This window comes from Hypanus sabinus, chromosome 11, assembly GCF_030144855.1.
Source record: "Hypanus sabinus isolate sHypSab1 chromosome 11, sHypSab1.hap1, whole genome shotgun sequence".
Lineage (NCBI taxonomy): Eukaryota > Metazoa > Chordata > Chondrichthyes > Myliobatiformes > Dasyatidae > Hypanus > Hypanus sabinus.
Window position 1 is genome coordinate 5,998,124 of NC_082716.1, and position 14,042 is coordinate 6,012,165.

General features: G+C 45.8%; 1 protein-coding gene across 1 annotated transcript in view; it reads left to right on the forward strand.

Annotated features, from left to right (window-relative positions):
* Positions 1–14,042, forward strand: part of LOC132402330 (vitellogenin-like) — a 117,182-nt gene that overhangs the window by 14,940 nt on the left and 88,200 nt on the right. The window contains exons 7-11 of the mRNA XM_059985209.1: positions 1,685–1,850; positions 8,685–8,810; positions 8,939–9,157; positions 11,343–11,560; positions 12,452–12,549. Of these exons, the coding sequence (XP_059841192.1) occupies positions 1,685–1,850; positions 8,685–8,810; positions 8,939–9,157; positions 11,343–11,560; positions 12,452–12,549 (827 nt within the window). The remainder of the gene's footprint in view (positions 1–1,684; positions 1,851–8,684; positions 8,811–8,938; positions 9,158–11,342; positions 11,561–12,451; positions 12,550–14,042) is intronic.

Consider the following 14,042-nt stretch of genomic DNA (forward strand, 5'->3'; position numbering starts at 1 on the left):
GGTCCGGAGTCTGCCTTCCGGGTCTTGCTCCGGTCCGCAGACCCCGTATTCCAGGCCTTGCAGCCAGCCCTCCTGTCACACGGATCCATTGGATCATCTTGGCTTAAGAGGTACACCTGTTGCCTGTTAGGGGGCAGGTGTTTGTAAGGGGCTCGGGGACCGGGCCTAGTTGTGGGGTTGTCCTGCTCTGAAGCTGGTTTAACCTGCTCTGTACCTGGACCGCCGGCTCTGAATCCTGTCTGTATCCTGCTCTGCCCTGGTTGCTGGCTTGTTCTGTATATGCTCTATCCAGTTGGTCTTGTTCCCCTGCTTCTCTCCTGTGTGCTGGTCCCGCTGTTCCGCCTTATTCTTCTTGCTCGTGCTGCCATGCTGTCGGTCACCTTTCCCAAATTACCGGCGTATCACGGCAGTCCTGTTGTTCACCCTGGACCCAGCTTCCTTCTGATCCCTTGCCTCCTTCGGGCAGGTCCGACCGGACTGCCACTGCCCAGCGGGGGTTCTGCCCCGTCCTACTCGTTGCCTCCGTCGGGGAGGTCCGACTGGATTGCTGCTGGCCGGCGGGGGTTTCTGCCCTTTCCACCTATTGCTCCCTAAGGGTTGTGCCCCGCATCTGCCCAGGTGTCTGCGACTGGCCCAGGCCTCTGTGTTTTCCACCTGGGAGGCAGCCCTGCCCGGGATCCATGCGGCCTGCCCTAAGGACTCCTACCCTTTCCTCCCCTCATTTCCCATGGGTTGTGCCCCGCATCTGCCCAGGTGTCCGCAACTGGCCCAGACCTCTGTGTTTCTGCCTGGGAGACGGCCCTGCCCGGGATCCATGCGGCCCTCCATGAGGGATCCTCCCACCTGCCCTGCCTCGTCTGACCTCCGGGATCCAGCCCCACCTGCCTTACCCCTCACATGCCATGGCATCCCCATCCTGTCCTACCCTAGTACCTCAGTGTCTGCATCCTGCATTTGGGTCCAATCCTGCCCCCGTTCCTTAACTCTGGCCTTCTGGTCTTTAAAGCTCCTGGATTTTCTCCCGGAAGGTAGAAAGGGAGGAAAGGGGGTATCTGGGTGGCAGCATCCCTGACGATACTCAATCATTATCTTCACACTCACTAACCCCTCCATCCCAGATACCAGTGAAGGAGGATGAGAGGTGACTTGATAGAGGTGTGCAAGACGATGAGAGTCATAGATTGAGCGGGCAGTCAGACACTTTCTCCCAGGGTAGAAATGGCTAATACCAGCAGGTGACTGGAGAGAAGTATGTGAGGATGTCAGCTTGCACAGAGTGGTGGGTGTGTGGAATGACTGTTGGGAGTGGTGGGAGAGGCAGATACATTAGGGGCATTTAAAGGCGTCTTAGTTACATGGATGAAAGAAAAATGGAGGGATTTGGGGGAGGGAAGGGTTAGATTGCTCTTGGAGTAGGTTTAAAGTTCATGGGCTGAACAGTTGTACTGTGCTGTAGTGTTCTATGTTCTAATCGTCAACTGGCCAAATATCTCTCTTCTCACTACTTGCATTGGGATGTTTTGGGTTCAATTATCTCTAAATCTGTAACCACAGACTCCTGCCAAACCAGGTTATTGCTAAGGCAGTAACTTCCCATTTTGTCCTCGCAAGAATTTCTCCTCCCTTGTGTCCAAATGCTGCCCGCAGAGTGTGACAGTGTTCTGTCTTTGTTCCGGCACGTCAGACGCTGGATTCTGTTTGCAATTCCTGCTGCGGGCACAGTCGACGCTCTGCAGTTCCTCAAGGCCAAGATCCAGCGGTTCGAGGTCACGATGCTTGATGCAGCCCGGACTCTGGCCCTCGCCATGCATCAGGTCACAGCTGATCTTCACACCCTGTCGATCATCAAGGTGAGTCCGAACCACTCTTCTGCATTTCCATGGGGGAGTAGATTTGGGATGGAGATGAGGAGGAACTGTTTTTCCCAGAGAGTGGTGAATACAGTGGAATTCCCTGCCCAAGTGTGGAAGACACAGCAAGGAAGGGGTTAAAGTAGTGTGCTGACTGAACAGAGTGCCCACACTGTAGAGTCATAAGCTGAACCAAACCTGTGACAGCAGGAACATAGAACAAGGACCAGTACAAGCACAGGAACAGGCCCTTCAGCCCACAATACTGTGCTGTCGACTTGAACCACCAGGTTCAAGCACAGTTACTAGCCCTCAACAATCAGGCTCTTAGACAAAAGGGGATAACTACACTCATTCTGGTCTGATGTTCCCATAACCGATGGTTTCACTTTAAGGACTCTTTATCTTGTTATTTCATACTCATTGTTTATTGCTATTAATTTATAGTTAAAATTTTCACAGTTGTTCATTGATTCTGTTTACAGTTACTGTTCTCTAGATTTGCTAAGTATGCCTGCAGGAAAAAGGATCTCGGGGTTGTATGTGGTGACATGTATGTACTCTGATAATAAATTTTACTTTGAACCTTGAACTTTAAGTTAGTAATCAAATGTTGAATTAAACTAATCCCCTTTGCCTTCACAACGTCCACATCCTTCCATTTTCCTCACATTCACGTGCCTATCTAAACATCTCTTAACAATTTCTAATGTATCTGCTTTTACCACTTCCCCAGGCAGCACATTCCAGGCACTCACCACAATCTGAGTAAGAAAAACAAACTAATTTGCCTCTCACATCTCCTTTGCACTTAAACACCCTTACCTTAAATTCATGCCTTCTAGTATTTCAACCCTGGGGAAAAGATATCTGTCTACTTTATCTATGTCTCTCATAATCTTATAAACCGCTATCAGATTGCCCCTCAGCCTCCTCCACGCCAGAGAAAACAACCCAAATTTGTGCAACCTCTTGCTCTCTAATCCAGACAACATCTTGATGAACCTCTTCTGCTGGTCTCCTCTTTGTACAGCCTTTCCTGAGTGTGGATGTTCAGTAAGGCAAAAGCCAAGATCACAGGCTGGCAGAGACAGTGTGCAGACATAGTACAGTTACCCAGGCTGAGCATAGTCCTTGAAAGCCAAACCTGTCCAGCCTTTCTGATCAGGCCTAGGAACCAATTCATTGAGCATACAAAGACAAGATAAGGATGTAAATGAAGGAATCTAAGGCAACACTTACTATTGGACAGTTATCTGACTAATTCTCAAGTATTATTGGCCTTTAACTTACTTGCTTACTAAAGGCTTGTCGGCCCTACTGAGCATAGGTCTCCAACAGCAGCTCACCAGAACCTTCTATCCTGGGCCAGTCCTTCACATTGCCTCCAGGTGTAGCCCATCTTCAAAAATCCTTCCTCTCTGTGGGATGAAGTCTGCCATGTTGTAGCAGATTACCTTGTGGCTTATATTGGTGTTTCTGTAGCTCTGGGTTTTTATGGGATGGGACAGCCAGCTCTATGACCAACCATCCTCCAAGCTTGGTATGTTCCATGGTGGGGTACTGGCCTCTGACATGTGGATTTAATTGGTTGTTAACATCTGAAATATGTATTATGATTGGTGCATAATATACAAATAATGGGATTCATAAGTGCACCAAGTTTCTATTGGATCAATATCTGTATCCAGTTAGTCTAATTTTGAATAAAAAAGGCATTCTTTTGTTCAAGCTTCAGGACAGTTTGGTGACAGTGGCCACGTTGTTCTCCTTGTGCACAAGTAAATGACGTGTGATTGAGGAACGAGTGAGAGGCTGCAGAGTCCAGTTAATCAACAATGACTCAGTGAACCTATAGAGTTTACTTCATTAAATATATTTAAGATATGGTTGAATAGGTTTCACACAGCTAGGCAATAAAGGGTTATCGGAGAAAGATTCCGGGCAAATGGGGCTCATCAGCCGTGGATGGAAGCTCATCTAGGAGACGGAAAACTCTGATCTCAAACCCTCGCTGCTTTGCGGTTATACCCATTCACGGGGGAGGCTTCGGGAGTAAACTCTGAGCAAAGGTCCAGACCTGGAGTTCCTTAGGCAGTCCCATGTTGAGTTCATCGCTGACCGGAAACTCCAGCAACACCACTGGTGCCAAACTGTATCAGTATCTGCCATTCCTTTGGATTCATCGGCTGCCTGGAGCCTGTTACATGGGCAACAGCTTGCTCTCCATATCGTACTGGCTTGCACATTGAAACTTAGACAGCTAGACGCTGTCAACCCCAACCAAGAAGACCCTGTCCGGGGGAAAGGTTGTGGGTGGGGCTGAGTCCACGACCAGATATGCCTTGACCTTGTTGAATGGTGGAGCAGGCTCAACGAGTTGGATGACCACTCCTGCTCCGGTTTCTTACGCTTACTTCGAAGATGTACAATGATTCATCTCCTGACGCACTGCCGCTGCTGGTGGAGCTGCTGCCTTGTGGCTCCACAGACCCAGGTTTGAGCTTGACTGGTGTTGTCCGTGTGGAGTCTGCATGTTCTCCGGGTGGCTGCATGGTTCACCTTGGGTGACCATAATAGCACATATGACTTGTGGCGAGGGCTGCATACCATCGCAGACTTCAAAGCCAAACATTGTGGTGCCACCAACATCACAGCCTCTCTCCAGATGAGCTCAGTCACCTTCATGCTCAGTTCGATGTCGCTAACTCTGAGCCTCCAAGGAAAACCACCGCTGCAACCTGCAACCTGGTCATCTCTGAGGCTGAGGTACGTAGATGCATCCAATGAGTGGACAGTCGCAAGGCTGCGGGACCGGACGGCATCCCAGGGCGAGTACTCAGGATGGGCACAGCACAACTGGCAGGTGTGTTTACAGACATTTTTAATCTCTCCCTCTCCCAGTGTAGATCGCCCTCCTACTTCAAAATATCCACCATTGTCCCTGCACACAGAAAGACCAAGGTAACTGGTGTCCTGTTGCACTCGCCTCAATAATAAGCAAATGCTTTGAGAAGCTGGTCAAAGATTACATCTGCCGCTTGCTACCACCCAAACTGGACCCCCTACAATTCATTGACTGTTCTATTTATTATAAATTACTATGATTGAACTTTGTTCATTTAAATGGAGACATAATGTAAAGATTTTTACTCAAGTATTTGAAAGATGTAAGAAATAAAGTCAATTCAATTCAGATTCAAATTCATAAGACATAGGAGCAGAATTAGATCATTAAACCCATCGAGTCTGCTCTGCCATTCCATTACGGCTGTGTTATTAACCATCTCAACCCATTCTCCTGTCTCCTCCCCGTAACCTCCCCATTACTAATCAAGAAAATACCTAACCTCAGCTTTAAAATATACCTAATGACTTGCCACCACAGCCATTTGTGGCAACGAATTCCACAGATTTTGGCTAAAGAAATATCTTCTCATCTTTGTTCTAAGTGGTCGTTCCTCTATACTGAGGCTGTGTCCTTTGGTCCTAGACTCTCCCATTACAGGAAACAGCCTCTCCACATTAGCCTTTCCAATATTCGATAGGTTTCATTGAGATCCCCTCTCATTCTTCTAAACTCCAATGAGTACAGACCCAGTGGCATTAAACACTTCTCATGTGTTAACCCTTTCATTCCCAGAATCATTCTTGTGACCCTCTGTTGGACCCTCTCCAATGTCAGTACATCCTAGATAAGTGGCCCAAAACTGCTCACAATATTCCAAGTGCAGTCTGACCAATGCCTTATAAAGCATTAAATCCTTGCTTTTATATTCTAGTCCTCTCGAAATGAATGCTCATATTGTATTTGCCTTTCTTACTACGACTCAACCTGTAAGTTAACCTTTAGGGAATCCTGCACGAAGGGTCCCAAGTCCCTTTGCATTTCTGATTTCTGAATTTACTCCCTGTTTATAAAGTAGTCTACACTTTTATTCCTTGTACCAAAGTGCATGACCATACACTTCACTGCACTGTGAAGTTTGAACACCAACTTACTGAAATGTATTGATGTTTGGAATTGTTTAGTAAAGTTGTCCCAAATGGATATCGGCAAACTCGTCGGAATGGATTTCAAATGTGAACACATTCATTTCGGTGCTGACAAAGGAAAGGATAGTACCTTTGTAAATGGTGAAAATCAGGAAACAATGGAAATACAAGGAGAAAATTCTGTGAATGCACAGCAAGTCGGGAAGCATCTGTGAAGTATCGGGCTGAGTCCACTACTCTCTACAGCTTCTTTGAAGTAGTACAAATGAAAAGCAATACCTGGGTGCAGATTATAATGTTGCAGGTAGAGAGAAACTTACTGCCTGTTACTCTTCTGGCATTTAGGGCAGTAATGAAGGTCCTCCATTGTTCAATGTTCAAGGCCTCCTTCTCGTGCCAGAAGTTTCCTCTTTGTTTTCACTGCTGTCAGGCATGCAAATCCCAGGTGGAGACTCGGGAATACTGTCACACTCAGGTGTAGAAGGATTCTTCATTGGTGTTTCTGAAGAATTTTGTTTACCAGTCAAGGTTGTTAGCCCTGAGCTAAATCACTCAAATGTGGAGGACCAGTGGACCACTGTTAGTCTGGCTTCTACCCTTTGACCTGTTTGGCATGGGTGATGCTACCAAATGGCAAATCACAAGTCCTGGCTCCAGCTCTCTGGAGGCATGATAGCCTCCAAACCACAACTAGGTTGTGGTCCTCTTGAAGAAGTTACAGAGAAAACTCGAAGTATGCATACATCATCAGGTACAATCCAGAGATTTGTTTTCTTACAAGCATTCACAATGAAACACAGAAATACAATAGAATCAGTGGAAAACTATGCACACAGACTTGAATCAGGTTTATTATCATTAGCATGTGTTGTGAAGTTTCTTAACTTAGCAGCAGCAGTTCAATGCAATACATAATATAGAAGAAATAATAAATAGGTAAATCAATTACAGTATGTGTACATTGAATAGATTAAAAATTGTGGAAAAAACAAATACTGTTTATTAAAAAATTGAGGTAGGGTCCAAGGGTTCAGTGTCCATTTAGGAATTGGACAGCAGACATGAAGAAGCTGTTCCTGAGTCGCTATGTGTGTGCCTTCAGGGTTCTGTATCTCCTACCTGATGGTAACAGTGAGAAAAGGGCATGCCCTGGGAGATAGGGGTTCTTTAATAATGGACACTGCCTTTCTGAGACACCGCTCCTTGAAGATGTCCTGGGTACTTTGTGGACTAGTACCCAAGATGGAACTGACTAAACTTACAACACTCTGCAGCTTCTTTCGGTTCAGTGCAGTAGCCAACCCCTCCACACCAGACAGAGGTGCAGCCTGTCAGAATGCTCCCCATGCTATATCTATAGAAGTTTTTGAGTGTATTCGTTGACGTACCAAATCTCTTCAAACTCCTAATGAAGTATAGCAGCTGTCTTGCCTTCTTTATAGCTGCATCGAGATGTTGGGACCAGGTTAGATCCTCAGAGATCTTGACACCCAGGAACTTGAAGCTGCTCACTCTCTCCACTTCTGATTCCTCTATGAGGACTGGTATGTGCTCCTTCTTTTACTCTTCCTGAAGTCCACAATCAGTTCTTTCAACTTACTAATGTTGAGTGCCAGGTTGTTGCTGTGACAACACTCCACTAATTGGCATATCTCACTCCTGTACGTCCTCTTGTCACCATCTGAGATTCTACCAATAATGGTTAATTCATCAGCAAATCTATAGATGGTATTTGACCTGTGCCTAACCACACAATCATGGGTATAGAGAGTAGAAGAGTAGAGCAATGGGCTAAGCACACACCCCTGAGGTGTAACAGTGTTGATCATCAGTGAGGAGGAGATGTTATCACTAATCCACACAGATTGTGGTCATCTGGTTAGGAAGTCAAGGATCCAATTGCAGAGGGAGGTACAGAGACCCAGGTTCAGCAACTTCTCAATCAGGATTGTGGGAATGATGGTGTTAAATGCTGAGCTATAGTCAATGAACAGCATCCTGACTTAGGTGTTTGTGTTGTCCAGGTGGTCTAAAGCCGTGTGGAGAGCTATTGAGATTGCATTTGCCATTGACCTACTGTGGCAATAGGCAAATTGCAATGGGTCCAGGTCCTTGCTGAGGCAAGAGTTCAGTCTAGTCATAACCAACCTCTCAAAGCATTTCATCACTGTTGATGTGAGTGCTACCAGGTGATAGTCATTAAGGCAGCCCACATTATTATTCTTAGGCACTGGTTGCCTTTTTGAAGCAAGTGGGTACTTCCGCCCATAGCAGTGAGAAGTTGAAAATATCCTTGCATACTCTCACCAGTTGGTTGGCACAGGTTTTCAGAGCCTTACCATGGACTCCATCGGGACCTTCCACCTTGCGAGGGTTCACTCTCTGTAAAGACAGCCTAACATCGGCCTCTGAGACAGAGATCACAGGGTCATCAGGTGCAGCAGGGATCTTCACAGCTGTAGTGGTCTTGTAGCTATACTGACAAACAACTGACATATAAAAGAAGAGAAATAGTGCAAATACACAAAAAAATTATTTATTTATAAGTGAAAACATGATTTGGAGTCCTACACAGCAAGTCTATCGATTGTGAATCGGTTCAGTGTTGAGGTGAAAGAGTAATACAGGTAGACAAGGTGCACGAGCCATGAAGAAATATCTGAGAATGAGTCCATTTTATGGTGCTAAGGGGCTGTTCAATAGTCCTATAACAGTGAAGCTGTCCTTGAGCCTGGTGGTACGTGCTTTCAGGATTTTGTATCTTCCGTCCAATAGATTATTAACAAGGTTAGTGTTTCAACTGAGAGTTAACTACTGACTAGTTTGCCTCTGTCATAGCAATTACTGGTTATGATCCAAGTGCAACAGTCACCTGTCCTTCGCCCACTTGTTTTCCTGGGCTACGGTTCGATGGTATACCGGTACTGTGCAGACCAGCCAACATGTCCCAGCAGTGTGCTCATGGTAAGCTGAACGGAGGCCTTCTCCCACCCTCTCCTCACTGTCGCTGCCCCCTTCCACCCCGCACCTCACACAGTTCCCCTGTCGGTATGACTCCAGTAATCCCTCTCACCGAGGCTCTCTTCTCACAGCTGCTCCACAGTTTTCTGATGGACTCTGCTGCTCGGAGCAATGAGGAGGATATGACCCTTGCCCTGAAGGCAATTGGCAATGCAGGGCAGCCAGCGAGCATGAAGTATATCGTGAAACTCTTACCCGGCTCCCAAGCACCGGCCGCCAACGTCCCGCTCAAAATCCAAGTCGACGCTGTCATGGCGCTGCGTAACATTCTGAGGAAAGACCCAACAAAGGTAACAAGGAATAGTAATAGCTTACAACGATTAAGCTGGCATTTGCCATCTTCATTTGGTTTACTGTCTCAGTATTAATGTAAATAGAACTAGAGGAGAACAGTTTCTTCCCTGAACTCGATGGATTAAAAAGAATCTCATTAAAACCTATCGAATCTCAAAAGGTATAGACAGAGTGGGCACGGAGAAGATGTTTCCAACAGTGGCAGAGTAAAGGACCAGAGGGCAGAGCCTCAGAACAGAAGGATGTCCATTTAGAACAGAGATGAGAAGGAATTTCTTTAGTGAGAGGGTGGTGAATCTGTGGAGTCTAGGGGGCTGTGGAGGCCAATATTTATTTATTAGTAATATAATAGCAATTAATAATAATAAGTGATGTAATTAAAGAATAATTAATATATTATTAAGTAGCCCTTTCCTACCCAATTGGCCTGTACCACCCAATTACACCCATGTGACAAATTAATCTACTAACTCATATGTCTTTGGACTATGGGAGGAAGCTAGAGCACACAGAAGAAACCTATGTGGTCGTGGGGAGAATGTACAAACTCTTTACAGAGAGCAGCGGGAATCAAACCTTGGTCACTGGCACTGTAATGACACTACACTGCCATGCTGCCTTGTATTTAAGGCAGAGATTGATATGCCTGTGACTGTGGAGTGGGTGAACAGTTATTGGCAGAAGTGGGTGAAGAAAAAATATCAACCATGATTGAATGGTGGAACAGACTCAGTGGGCCGAATGGCCTAATTCTGCACATTATGGTAAAGGGAAAGAGATTTAGAGGAGGTCTGAGAGGAACCTCCTTCATCCAGATGGTGCTGAAGGCCTGGAATGCACTGCTGAAGAGAGTGATGACGGCAGAGTCACTGACAGAAGAGTCCAGTCAACCCTTAGAATTGTCCAAGCAGGACACTCCTTGGGCCATGAGCTGGGAGATGGAAATAACACAGATGGGTGCCCACTGTTCAATGTGGTTGTGATGGGCGGAATAGCCTGTGGTTATGGTGTGTGATTCTGTAACTTAAAGGAATACACTAGCAGCTGGAGGAACTCAGCAGGTCAAGCAGCATCTGTGGAGGGAAAGGGACGGCCGATGTAGGCTGTCTGTCAGGAGTGGGAGACAGAGAGAGAAACTGGTATAAAGAGATGGGGGAAGGGGTAGGGCAAGAGCTGGCAGGTGGATCCAGAGCGGGAGGAGGGGTTGTGGGGACGTTAGGCAGATGGAGGAGGGAGGACTGGGAATAGCAGCAGAGGCTGGGGAGGTGATGGGTGGAGGTGATAAAGGGTCTCATTTGGTGGGAATTGATAGGCAAGGAAGATGGAGTGCAGAACTCATGAACGTTCTCAGCCCAAAATGTCAACTGTTTATTCCTTGCTGCCTTACCTGAAAGATGAAATGCTTTAACGGAAACTGAGGGGGGAATTTACTCACTCACTGGTGCTGAGTGTGTGGAACAAGCTGCCAGTAGATGTGAAGGATGAGAGTTCGATTTCAACATTTAAGAGAAGTTTGGATAAGTACATGGATGGGAGGGGTAACAGGGCCCCTGTGTGCAGGTTGATGGGAATAGGCAGATTAATGGTTTGGTATGGACGAGGTGGACCACAGGACCTGTTTCTCTGTTGTAGTTTTTTACGACTATGAACAACCAAAAGACCCAACCACAAACAACAACCACCCCTTCATGGATCCTAGATCAGCCAGCTGAGGACCCACCAACTTCTTCACTCAGAGGTTGATGAGAGTGTGGAACGAGCTGCCAGCACAAGTGGTGGATGTGCGGTTGATTTCAACATTTGAGAGAAGTTTGGATAGGCACATGGATGGGAGGGTTATGGAAGATTATGGTCCGGGTGCAGGTTGATGGGACTAGGCAGATTAATGGTTGACTGTTAATTCATCTCCATAGATGCTGCCTGATCTGATGAGTTCCTCCAGCATTTTGCAGGTGTTGCTCTGGATTTCCAGCAGCTGCAGAAGCTCTCCTGTTTCTGTGTTGTCACAAAACATGACTCCATGACTCTAACCCCTTAAGAGAACATCTTACTCAATTCAAGTGATCACACTTCTGACCTGCTGAGTTCCTCCAGCAATTTGTGTGTGTTAATCTGGCTTTCCAGCATCTGCAGAATCTCCTGTGTTGTTGCAAGAATGACTCTGTTCCTCTGTTGATACAGGTGCAATCTGTAACCCTGCGGGTATTTATGAACAAACAAAATCACCCTGAACTAAGAATGTCTGCTTGTGCGGTCTACCTGTATACCAAGCCTCCTCTGAATGCTGTGCTCATTCTCGCCAATTCTTTGCTGAAGGAGACCAACTTGCAGGTGGCAAGTTTTGCCTACTCACTGCTAAGGTCGCTGTCAAGAAGTTCCCTCCCATCCCTCAACCCCCTGTGAGTTCATGGCTCCAGCTGGAAGGGGCATGTTATTGATAAGACTTCTTGCCTAGGGAAGTGTATGGTCATGCACTTTGGTAGAACGAATAGAGACACTGGCTTTTCTCTAAACTGGGACTGAGTTAAGATAGCACAGGTGCAAAGGGACTTGGGAATCCTCGTGCAGGATTCCTTAAAGGTTAACTTGCAGCTTGAATCGGTGGTAAGGAAGGCAAATGCAATGTTAGCAGTCATTCGAGAGGACTCGAATGTACGTAAAAGCATGGTTATGATGCTGAGCATGGTTATAAAGCATTGATCAAACCACCCTTGGAGTATTGTGAACAGCTTTGGGCCCCTTATCTAAGAAAAGTTGCGCTGGTGTTGGAGAGGGTCTAGAGAAGGTTTCAGAGAATGATTGGGTTAACATACAAGAAGTGTTTAACTCCAGGCCTGACTTGCTGGAGTTTAGAAGAATGGGGTGGGGGGGGGAGGGGAAGGGGGATCCTTAATGAAACTTATTGAACATAGAAAGTGTGGATGTGGAGATGAAGTTTCGTAGAGTGGGAGAGTCTAGGATTAGAGGGCACAGTCTCAGAACAGAGAAATGTCCATTTAGAACAGAGATGAGGAGACATTTCTTTAGCCAGCAGGTGGTGAACATGAAGAATTCATTGCCACATACAGCTGTGAAAGCCAAGTCATTGTGTATATTTAAAGTGGAATTTGATAGGTTCTTGATTAGTCAGGGCTTGAGCCAATATGGGGAGAAGGCAGGAGAATGGGTTTTAGAAGGACAATAAATCAGCCATGATGGAGTGGGGGGCAGACTCAATGGGCCAAACGGCCAAATTCTGCTTCTATGTTTTATAGTCTTTGGTTCTAACATAACTCCTGTTCTTATGACAGGGCTGCTGCTAGCAAGATGGCTTTGAAACTCTTGGAGGCCAGATATGACCGGCTTGGCTTGCAGTTCAGCCACGGTTTTCATCTTGATGTGTTCAGCTGTAAGTGTGGTCACAGTCTATTACTTTTTATTTATTACTTATCTTGTTCATTGTCAAGGCAAGTATTTATAACTCAACTCTTACTGACTAATTCCCAAGTTCAAAGACAATATTAAACTGGGGAAAAAAGTGCAAGAAGATTTGCAAGGATGGTTTTGGCTGGAGACATCATCTGAACTCTTTTCCATCGATGCTGCCTGGCCAGCTGAGTTCCTCCAGCATTTTGTGTGTGGCTTGGATTTCCAGCATCTGCAAATCCCCTCTTGTTTGCGAGATGTTGTCTAACTTAGAGTGAGACAGGCTAGGACTTTATTCCTTGGAGTCTAGGAGTGAGGTAGAGGGACATAAAACCATGAGGGGTATTGATGGGGTGAATGCTTTCAGTCTTTTCCCCATGGAAATGAAACAAAAAACCTGAGGGGATAGTTTTAAGCTGAGGAGATCTGAGGGGTAAGTTTAATTTCAAGTTTAATTGTCATTCAACATGAACACCTTTGAATACAGTCAAATGATACAGTGTTCCTCTGGGCTCAAAGTGCAAAACTCATTTCTGACGGGACACAGCACAAGACACACAGTACAAATAAGATAGCAGTAAACATGCATTCACATAAAGAACACTATATAAAAAAAAGTATATAATATAGCCTTGGATGTTGTCGGCAAGAGCAAGCCTGCAGCAGATGAATGCAACCCAGCTTGCCTCCCGAAGATGTAGAGGAGAAGGAAGAAAAAGATAATAAAGTTGATCGCATCGTTAGGGATAAACAGAAGAAAAGGTGGAGAGTTTCTTAACTGCATCTATTTTAATGCTAGGAGCATTGTAAGAAAGGTGGATGAGCTTAGAGCATGGATTGATACCTGGAAATATGGTGTTGTAGCTATTAGTGAAACATGGTTGCAGGAGGGGTGTGATTGGCAACTAAATATTCCTGGAGTTCGTTGCTTCAGGTGTGATAGAATCGGAGGGACAAGAGGAGGAGGTGTTGCATTGCTTGTCCGAGAAAATATTACAGCGGTGCTTTGGCAGGATAGATTAGAGGGCTCGTCTAGGGAGACTATTTGGGTGGAATTGAGGAATGGGAAAGGTGTAGTAACACTTATAGGGGTGTATTATAGACCACCTAATGGGGAGCGAGAATTGGAGGAGCAAATTTGTAAGGAGATAGCAGATGTTTGTAGCAAGCACAAGGTTGTGATTGTGAGAGATTTTAATTTTCCACACATAGACTGGGAAGCCCATTCTGTAAAAGGGCTAGATGGTTTGGAGTTTGTAAAATGTGTGCAGGGTAGTTTTTTGCAGCAATATATAGAGGTACCGACTAGAGAAGGGGCAGTGTTGGATCTCCTGTTAGGGAATGAGATAGGTCATTCAATATAATTAAATATAATTATGGAGAAAGATAGGTCTGGACACAGGGTTGAGATCTTTGATTGGAGAAAGGCTAATGTTGAGGAGATGTGAAAGGATTTAGGAGGAGTGGATTGAGACA